Below are 10,254 nucleotides of genomic sequence, written 5' to 3' on the forward strand. Positions count from 1 at the left end.
CTCTATTGCAGCTTTCTTCTCTGTTGTAGCTTCCTCCTCTGCTATAGCATCACTGTAACTTCCTCCTCTACTGTAGCTTATTCCTTTGCTACAGCATTACTATAACTTTTTCCATTGCTACAGCTTTCTCCTTTGCTGCAGCCGTCGCTGTTGCAGCCGCCGCAATAGCAACAGCAACAATAGCAGCAACGATCTGCTCTTGCCCTACTCACGAAGCTTCTGGCTCGTAAACTATTTGCTTTGCATTAATCTAAGATTGGTATCCTTGACAGGAGTACCATCTTGCGGGGGCATGATAGCAGATAAGATTTTCTCAATTATATGAGGAAATCTCTCTAGTTTGTTGAGGGAAATTCTCTATTCTATTGAGGAAAATCCTCCCTACTAATTTGTATAAATAGGAGAGTGACATGTTAATGTATTCAAGCTAAAGCTTCTTCAATACAATTTTCTTCTTTCTATTTCATTTTTATCATGAAGAAATCTTATATGCTATTAGGTACCACTGCCTGGGGTGCAGTGCTTGGCGGTACCATCGCCTAGACTGGCAGTACCATCGCTTGACACAATCTCGAAGATTGTGCCTTGATGGTGAGACTCCTTGGGGCATTGTTTGGGCTTCTTATTGGGCCCAACATAGTTCTTACATAGGCCTTGCTGGCCCCTAATTGGGTTGGCCCAAATCCAAGCCCAATTACGTGTTAACTACGAAATCCTAAGACATTTGCTAAGCAAAACTAGTCCATATATATATTCTTCCGATGAGCTTCCGGTGATCTTCCGCTAATCTCTCGATAATGTTCCGGCGGACTCCTGGCAAGCTTCTGGACTTCACGACGATCTTCTTGGCAAGTTCCGATGAGCTTCTCTAGCAAGCTCCGAGACTTCTCTGGCAAGCTCCGAGACTTCTCGACTGGTTCCGTTAGTACTTCTACGAACGTTCGGACCTCCGACAAACTCTCGAACTCCCAACGAAGTCGCGTCCGTGACTCTGGGACTTCATTTTGCTTCATGCCTTGCTATCGTAGTTAATCCTGCACATGTAAAAACACACTTCGATCTACACAATTAATACCAAGTATTAATCAAGTTGTTCGGCATGTCATTGGTCCCTCGACGCTTCGTCCGATTTTTCAACGCATCGTCCTCTCTTGTGGCCTATTGCCCAATCGGCCAGTTGACTCCACAACTCTGATATCCTTAGCGCAATATCCGCTTTTCTTGGCCCGATGCCCGAATTCACGACCCGAAGCCTTCTGTCGATACGTCAACCGTTCCACCGGCCCGACGTCTAATCTTCTTACATATTTTCCCCCGGCACAACATGATTTTTCCTGCTTTAATTGTCTTATCCTGATCGAAGCATCTTGCATCACTCAAAACACAGATTAAAATATAAACACATATCAATTGGTTTCATCATCAAAATACGAGATTCAACAATAATATCACTAATATAAGTTTTTTTTTAAAAATAATTATTGTTATAATTTTATCTCAATTTGATAATCTTCTCTAATTTTCTTTATTATTATAAAAATTATAAATATTAATTAATATTATCAGTTAGATCGATATTGATGGAAATAAAATATTTAAAAGGATATATATATATATATATATAGTATTAAAATTAGAAGTAAATTAGTTTTATATAATAAATATTGTATTTACAAATATCTAACAATGAATTTATGAAAAAAACTCATAACTTTACATTTTTTTCTTGTAAAACACTTTAAATTTAAATTTTTTATAAAACATCTTTTTTTTGATAGTTGATCACCAAAAGGGGTTAATAAGCGTAGGGTGAGGCATGACGGAGGACAATGACCTGTAGGAGTTAAATTATTATTTTTAAAAAATACTTCGTGAGAATTTTTTTAATTTGAGATGTCATTTGAGAAAATTCAAAAATTAGGATATTTTTTTTGAGAAATCGCCTAATATCTAATTGCCTATAATTATTTTACTTGCTGAAAATGCTCGGAAAACCGCGTGTCAAAATCGCAGTGGTCGAGTGACAAGGCAAAAGGGAAGCTCATGCGAATTGAAGGAATCGAGTTTAAATCGGAAAGCCGCGTGTCAAAATCGCAGTGGTCGAGTGACGAGTTAGGAACTCATGCGAATTGAAGGAATCCAGTTTAAGAGCTTTCTTGGAGTGGATCCTCGCCTCCCTCTGGCCATCTCACACCGTTCGATCGTACTTCCCTTGGATTCATTCGTGTTTGCGGGCTTGGTTTTGGCTGAATCCAATTGTTTTCCCCGGCTTCCGATGCTTCAGCTTCACCAACCCTCGATTTGTCCTTAAGGGAACCCTATTTCCGCCCTTATCCGTTCCCGACAGGCCCCCCCGCCTACTCCCTCGGTCGGAACCCTTTGACTTGTTTCGTCGAAGATGGATGCCAAGCTTATGCCTTCGTTTTGATTCGATTGAGGGTTTTGTTTGGTTGGGCGGAATGGTAAGCACCGCGGATCGGCTTACGTTTGTTCGTTGCTCGTCGATTTTTGGTTATGTTTGGCAAGATCGACGTTGTTTGGTGTGGAAAGTTCCCTTTTTTATTATTCTTTCTCGGATGCGAAAAGGAAATGAAAAGGTTGCGCTGCATCCTAAGGTTTTGATGAAGAACCCTAGATTCTCCCAGGAGAATGTTGGTTGTTTTCTTCGATGGATGTTTTCCGATTAGAAAAAGGATGGACTTTTGGCAGTGACTTAATGATCTTTGACCTTTTTGGAATGCAGGATGGTGGCAGTTTTGCAGCAGAGGAAGTGTTCTCGTATAGATGCTGGCAAGCAATGATTTGAAAGATACTAAATTTTGTGACTTGGAAGGCTGGATTTATGGTTATCATGGATAAGAATTGTTTGGGTGATGGAGATCCTGTGTTTGATTTAGAAAGTGGCGTGAATTCTGTGAATAAAGAACAGCAAGAAGCAAAGGATACCGTGTTTAGTGCTGGACAGGATAAAGGAGTACTGGGTAGGGTGTGGAATGGCTTTGTCGCTATTAGTGGGTCGATAAAAGGTGAAAGATCTGTGAAGCTTTATCATAGTACATCTAACACTGTAGAGCTTCCTCTCACAAAGGAGGAAGCTTTGGTGGACAAGAGGCTTGGACAAGAGGCAAAGGTGGGCCTTTCGGAGAAGAAAATTGGAGTCGAGAAGACAAAAAAGAAGGGGTGCAAGAAACCTCCCAAGCCACCTCGGCCTCCCAACTCTCCACCTTTGGATGCTGCAGACCAGAAGCTCATGAAAGAGATCGCAGAGGTTGCGTTGATGAAGCGGGCAAGGATTGAACGGATGAAAAAGAAGATGAAGAATGCCAAGTTGGCACATTCCAACGGCAACTTTTGGGCCTTTATTATCACTATTCTTTTTGTCATTGTTATAATATGGCAAGGTGCGATGCATCCCTAATACATGTTGATAGTGTGTTGGAATAGGATTTGTTACTTTTAATATTGCAATGAAAATGTCATGAGAAGTAGATAACTTGTTAATGCTTTTTCTAAATCTTGGCATTGTCATACCATATTGCTGCTTCCTATTAGCATTGGAAGGACTAAACTCTCAACTAACTTGGCATCTCTTCTTTGGTTGTTGATGTTACCTATGCTACTTGTATATGCTGGAACTAAATCTGTTGATGACATTGTGCATCTTTGTTTTCTAGTGTTAGTTGATTAATTTGCATAGCAACTTTATTTATGACATGCCTCACCATACTTAGAATTTCCATGCCACTGTAAATTGTTTGTTACATGCCTATATATGTTAGATAATACGATGAAGGAACTTCAATTGTCTGATGTTAAATTTTCTACTTGACATCAGAGAATCCTCCATACCTCCATGCCATAATCGAGCTTTATAAATTGATATGCTTTCTGATTTTTGTGACTCCTAATCATTGGGTGATAAGGAAAGGAAGGAAATAATTGCTTATCATTTTGATGTTCCTTTTGTTATTCTTTTCACAATGATTTATGTGTAAGAATGTTGCCCTAGAACCAATCAAAAGTTTTGTGAACATTATGTTTGTTAATTTGATAGGTCAAACCCTATTTGCAGTCTAAACTGTTAGTCAAAGGTCTATTTGATTCATATCGTTGAACATTAAAATTTTATTATTTGAATGTGATGAATATGTTTCTTGTGCATACTAAAGGATTATACTGATCATCTATCTCTATTTGCATTACTTTACAAGCAAACTTTGAAGACTTAGAAACCTTTTCTGTCAGCTATCCAACTAGTTTTTAAGCCCATAGTTTCAAAATGGCTTCGTTTTCTTTTTTTTTGTGTACTATAATTTTCCCTACGCTATAATGCTTTGTCTACACATAGATGCTGCTTTAACATGCTGATATATGGTAACTACTTGATTTTTTTCTGTTCCATTTTTTGCTTCTGTGTTATATTTATTAAATTGTTTTATGGTGTGTGCATATTTAATTTGGTATGAGCTTATTTAGTTGATGCAAGCACCTCTCTCAAGCATATAGTTGTCACATCTATCAATTAAGTTAATGACTTCATGCATCCATATTTTGTTATTAAAAAAAATGTTTGAGCTCTTATGTTATGCTAGTCACCAGTAGTGTTATTTTCTTCTCCTTGGAACTTTTATTTAAAAGTAGAATCTCATGATACAATGACATGTTTATGCAATTAATAATTGTACCACATTTCACCCCTTCTATTCGTGTATCTCAAGCAACATCTGTGGTCCGTACTTTTGTATAGGTCATGCATGCATTAGATGGCAGAACATTCAGTTGTCATGGAAGACATCTACGATGTTGATTCCAATAGATACATTCATTTGTGTCTTTTGAGTTGTTTGTTTTGTGGATGGTTAGGACTGCCAGATGATTCAAGTCACTCACATATGGTTATCCCCAGATTTGTTCTAGTCTTGATTAAATGCTAGCTCATTCTAAGCAAGTAAAGTCTGGTCCTGAATTGTACACCAGAGCTTTGCTTTTTGAGTGAAGTCCAGACAGGCCTTCACTAGTGTGGATCTAGCCTTTGATCTGCTTCAATTATGTTTCACTGTTTGTAATTATTCAAACGAGCCTTTGATTTGAAATTTTGAGTTTTTTTTCTTCTACCTCAGCCTTGATCAATGGCGCACTGTTATAAAGCTGCATCCCACATTTGATTCGGTTCATAATTGAAGCTGTTTTGCCAGTCAACCTTAATCTGGAACGTTAGTCTCATAATTCACTTCAAACTCTTTGCTTCACCCGATTCTTGTTGGTTCCAGATGGACTTTATTTGATTCCTAGTTTACTTATTTATGAAGCAGGGTTCCACGAATACTCAAGGATAATAATCTGGTCTAAATTTATATTACCAATTATGTTGTCTTGTGTATTTATCTGCATAAGTAGGTATTATATGGTATTATATGCATTAGTGGGTTAGTATTCAGGGTCTTAAGATGGTTATGTTTGAATGCTCTAGTTGAGTTTTAAACATTCACTTTCGTTGTCATCACACATGATGTTACATGCAATTAATGTTTCTTTTAATGGCCCATTTTATATTTGGTCCTTGGATTGATAAGGTTGTGGAATGGTTGTGCACAAAATATCAGCGCATACAACATGATTACATGAGGAACTAAATTAATTTACCAATGATCATAACATGTCATTTTAGTGTTGTTATGTGTATTACTTTTTTTTTTCAACTCAGTTAGAAAATCACTATCTAGATTTTACTATTTGGTTGTCAGGCTTCATTTTTTTTGGGTGTGTTCACAGGGGTTATTTCTCGAGGCAGTTCCAATTTCAGCTTCCATGGTTCTCCCGAATCATCTGTACGAGCTAGGGGTGGATTTATTTCCATTCAGTTCTACAAGAATGCATCAAAAAATGTTCTTCATGCTTCTACCTCAGCATCCCCCAAGTATATTCCTTGTGCTTTAGCTATGTGTTATGTTTTGTATTAAAAAGTTTACCATGAGATGGCTTGGAGTCCATTTTCTAATGTTTCTCGTGCCTATTCTGGGTGGGGAAAACAGATCACCCATATTTAATAAAAAGTTGCATTTCATTGATAACCAGGTAGATTGCATTCATGCCATGAGTAAATTCAATTTTAGTCAAAGGAACATTATCTTCTTTCTGGTCATGCAATTGAATATGGTAGCACTGCAAATTGCTTCTACCATGTGAGTCAGCGATCTCATTAGTGTTTCTGGCTGCAGCAATGTATCCGGTTGAGATGACCGACCACAAGAAGCCATCGGGAAAGGATCTGGAAGCTTTAAAGAACAAAAACTCGCCGACGCCTGACTTCCACAATGTTCTCGGTGGCATGATTGTGGAATAAGCTCAGATATGTGCAGAGATCAATAATTTCGGTGTATCTCCTAACTCAGTTGTGTATATGAACAGAGTCCTAATACACTTTTGTACATGACCATCAACACTTGTGCTGGGATTTTGGAGATTTCCTAAGGCCTACATCATGTTCTTGACATTTTACCATTTATTTTTTTGTGGTTACCCAGCAGTCTTTGACCTGATGCTGAATAAAACCTTCCCTTTGGAGAAAGCTTGAAACCGATATTTACAATTAATGTGATATCCTCTTTCCATTAACTACGATTTAAGGAGCTAAAGAATAAAGATGGCAGGAGCCTTTTTTCATTGTAGGCTATAAAGGGCTCGAGGCTCCAAGAACTTGTGTTGTTTCTTTGTTCTTTCCTTTTTAAGATCTGCTGTAAGCCCAGAGAACAAGTTCGATCTGAGATCCCTACATAAAATCAGCAGAATGAGAAATCTCAAGTTTTTTTTTTGGTTGAACAAGCAACATCCAGATTTAAATTGGGGATAATGAATTTATAGTTCCCGTCTTACCATTTGGTCATTCAAATAAAATAAAAAAAATAGATTTTTGGTCAAACATTACAAAATTCAGGAGAAATTAGAGGCATTAATTATTTGTTTTGTTATTTTGAGTTAGTGAAAATGTTCTTCAATTTGTATCTCAAATTGTTGTGTTTTCTTAATAACATAATAAAATCAAATGAGGGCTTCATTCTTTCTTTCTTTGCGTTTGGATGATGTTTCAAATTTTCAACAACTGCATGTTGTGTCAATTTTAACCATAGCATCGTAAATCTATTTTTTCTAATTATCCTTTCATATAAAGTACTATACAACCATAAATATTTAAAATTTCGATTATTTAATTGCAATACTAACCACTAACATGTCAAATAAAGATGTTTGCTCATCGGATGAAGGTAAGAAAATATTTGATAACATAATATTTTACTAAATAATTTATGCATTCCATGCAAATAACATAACGACTTCATTACAAGTAAATAAATTTCTTGTGTGGTACAATGGTCAAGATAAAAAAAAAAAAAAGTGAGGATAAAGCGGCCTTTTCTTCCGGAAAAACAATATCCTCTTAACGTGACGAACTTGCAGCATTTCCTCGGTTCATTTGTTATTTCAGACGATACTAAATGCTGACTGCAACGATGATGTCAAATGTGATGCGATTGTCTGACTAGCAAATTGTTGGATCTGTTTCTTGGCATCTGAAGCACAGAAAAGGGGGGAAGAAAAAAGAGGTCAGAACATCAAAACAGGAGAATTTGTCACTCGAGATCTCTAGCAGCAGTTCTCAAGAAGGGGGGCAAACCATGTCTCGAATAGTTAGTGTGCCATAAATAATGTCTCATCAGGAAGGAAAAGAAAAACCCATAACATCGTAGCATGCAGTAGTTGAGCATTGCTATAATTGAATTAGGAATTGGAAACACTTCTTACAAGAGCCAAAAAAAAAAGAGCATCTTTGTGTCATATTCACATGAAATGGGTCCTTTGAGTTTGCGAATAAAAAGCCCAAACAAATATATGCTTCATAGCTTCCAAATTCCAATTACGTTCTAAACATCAGCATATCTTTGAAACAACAAGGATAAACATGAGATTAAGCAACATAATAATTTATAGACTATTATTCTTACAATAACCGTAAAAGAAGTGAAATATCTAACAAGAGACGAATTCCAAAGATATACATATAATGCACATTCCAGTGTCCAACCAAGTAGTAGTATAGATGCCAACTCCTAATTTGTTCAGTTCGATCTGGGTTTTGATCAGATGTGGTTTCTTTACGTTAGTAACAAAGCTAAGAATTATCCAGTATATGAAGTGTGCCAGATTGCAAGCACAAAACATCAGAGATGTTTGGTATATATTATCTAGACAACACAATGAATGATCAAATCTAACCACATGAGACATGTACCTTTGCGGCATTTAGTGAAGCCCACAATGTTTGCAATGCTGAGGCTTAAACAAACTCCCACAACTAGTAGATAATCTGCTTGAAACCTTATAAGTGAGAATATCGCAAGGAAAATCCAAGCAACAGCCTGCAAACGCGAGGAATGTACTTTTAAGAGAATTGGTATTGCAACTTTAATAGCAACTGCATAATTCAACTTTCATTTGTGAATTACATGTATCTCACAACTTTTCATTTGCGTCAGCAGAGAAAACAAGTGAAGGTGCAATGGAAGTGAGAAATGCTAAAACAACAGGGAGAATTATGCCTCCGGTATTTAGAAGAAGCGATAGGTCAAACAGAGTAAACCATACAAGCAGATGGGCATTAAAGATGACAAAACTATGAAGATACAACACCTTACCTGAGAAAAATTAATAATAATGCGCGAGTGGAAATACAGGTCGATAAGAATAATTCAAAGATTTTGAAAGTAGTTTTTTCTCTGAATGATAAGTAACATAAGTCATGAATATTCATTTAACCTTTATTAATTATTATTATTTTGAGTCCTGGTTATGACTTAAAGTTGATGTAATAGCTAATTAGCTAAATTCGATCCAGTTTGAATTTGTTTTGACATAAAGAAAAGATCCTATTATCATGTCAGATATTGAATCATGTATAACCTTGATGGAGATTTTCTTTTTCCTGGTTTCCAACTTTTCATTCCACACTTGTCTCTAGATTAAGCCATAAATACTAGCCATATGAATTCATATGTGGCTATGCACCCAAAAATCCTATGTATAATAAAGCATGCCTGTGTGTATGAAGAAATAAACTACCATGTCATCCTTACATGAACTGTTCCTTGCTTGCTGGTTTGAAATCGAGCATGCCTCTGCTCGATAGATAACAAGAATTGACAACATAGGATACTTGTTTAGCATCCATAAGAACAAGTGACTACATAAACAATGCAAGCAATAGCTATAATGAATTAGACGACTTACCGTGATATAAAGCGTCCACCAAAAGAGCCAGGAATCCTTCTTGTTCATACGCGCAAGAGACTGTAAAGATAATAAATCAAAGAATAAAAATGGATGGGAATTCGCATTGTACTCGATCAATCAATCCCCCAAATAACACTCAAGCTAGATAGAGAATGCCAGAACCTCCTGATCCAAGCATTCGAACTTCCAGACGCTCTCTCCTCGCTCATCTATCTCATTCCACCACCTCAGCCCGACCAGTATCCTCCCGCTGACGTTCTTGACGACCCAGAAATCGAGAGCCGCAAGAAAAACAGTGACCACAAAAATGATCACAAAACTATCGATGAAGAGCGCTGAGAGTATGTAGAAAGCCAACGATGCAGCCTATCGACATGAAAGCAAGCAAACTCATTGCCACAATAACAACAACTAGTAACTGGTAATCAATGTCAAAGAACACACCTTGAAAAGAACATGGAAAAGGCAAGTTTTTGGATTCGCATAATTCTCCTCTGTAGTCTGCAAACAGTATCAACAAAACGATCAATAATTTCCTAAATTAAATAAAATTTCATATTGCGAGCATGAATTCCAGCACGAAAGCCCTAGGATCCAAGATCCACGAGAACCTAGCTTCCTTTCTCGATCAATTCCATAGGGGAAAAAACCCATTTTTATCAATTCCATGTAAGCGACAAGATCCGATCGATCTGAAACTAAAAGAAGAGATGGGGGAATGGTGAATCGGTGGATGGATTCCATTGATGAAAGAGACGTGATCATGGGGTGTTATTCATGGAAGGAGGGAGGGATTACCTGGACTCGCTCCATCTCGACAGGATGTTTCTTGATCCCTTCCGGTGTTCTCTACGACGGAGTCGCATGAGAGGGCTAACTCACGCGTATATATGCATTGGTAATTTTCACTTTCATCCCTCAAAAGTTTAGATTCAACACATTAATATACCTAAATTTTTTTAAATAGAT

The 10,254-nt window shown here is 37.1% G+C and overlaps 2 protein-coding genes across 2 annotated transcripts; one reads left to right on the forward strand and one right to left on the reverse strand.

Annotated features, from left to right (window-relative positions):
- The first annotated feature begins 2,195 nt into the window (after positions 1–2,195).
- LOC135599061 (uncharacterized) lies at positions 2,196–6,523 on the forward strand. Its single transcript, XM_065093752.1, has 4 exons — positions 2,196–2,462; positions 2,744–3,401; positions 5,773–5,917; positions 6,219–6,523. The coding sequence occupies exons 2-4, from the start codon at positions 2,843–2,845 to the stop codon at positions 6,232–6,234; spliced, it is 720 nt and encodes a 239-aa protein (XP_064949824.1). The 5' UTR covers positions 2,196–2,462; positions 2,744–2,842; the 3' UTR covers positions 6,235–6,523.
- Positions 6,524–7,257: 734 nt separating this feature from the next.
- On the reverse strand, positions 7,258–10,179 carry LOC135612624 (Golgi apparatus membrane protein-like protein ECHIDNA). The gene is made up of 6 exons (XM_065109132.1): positions 10,084–10,179; positions 9,730–9,786; positions 9,448–9,651; positions 9,283–9,342; positions 8,288–8,414; positions 7,258–7,568 (listed from the first exon to the last, which is right to left on the reverse strand). The coding sequence occupies exons 1-6, from the start codon at positions 10,096–10,098 to the stop codon at positions 7,480–7,482; spliced, it is 552 nt and encodes a 183-aa protein (XP_064965204.1). The 5' UTR covers positions 10,099–10,179; the 3' UTR covers positions 7,258–7,479.
- Positions 10,180–10,254: the final 75 nt, after the last annotated feature.

Source organism: Musa acuminata, chromosome BXJ1-2, assembly GCF_036884655.1.
Source record: "Musa acuminata AAA Group cultivar baxijiao chromosome BXJ1-2, Cavendish_Baxijiao_AAA, whole genome shotgun sequence".
NCBI lineage: Eukaryota > Viridiplantae > Streptophyta > Magnoliopsida > Zingiberales > Musaceae > Musa > Musa acuminata.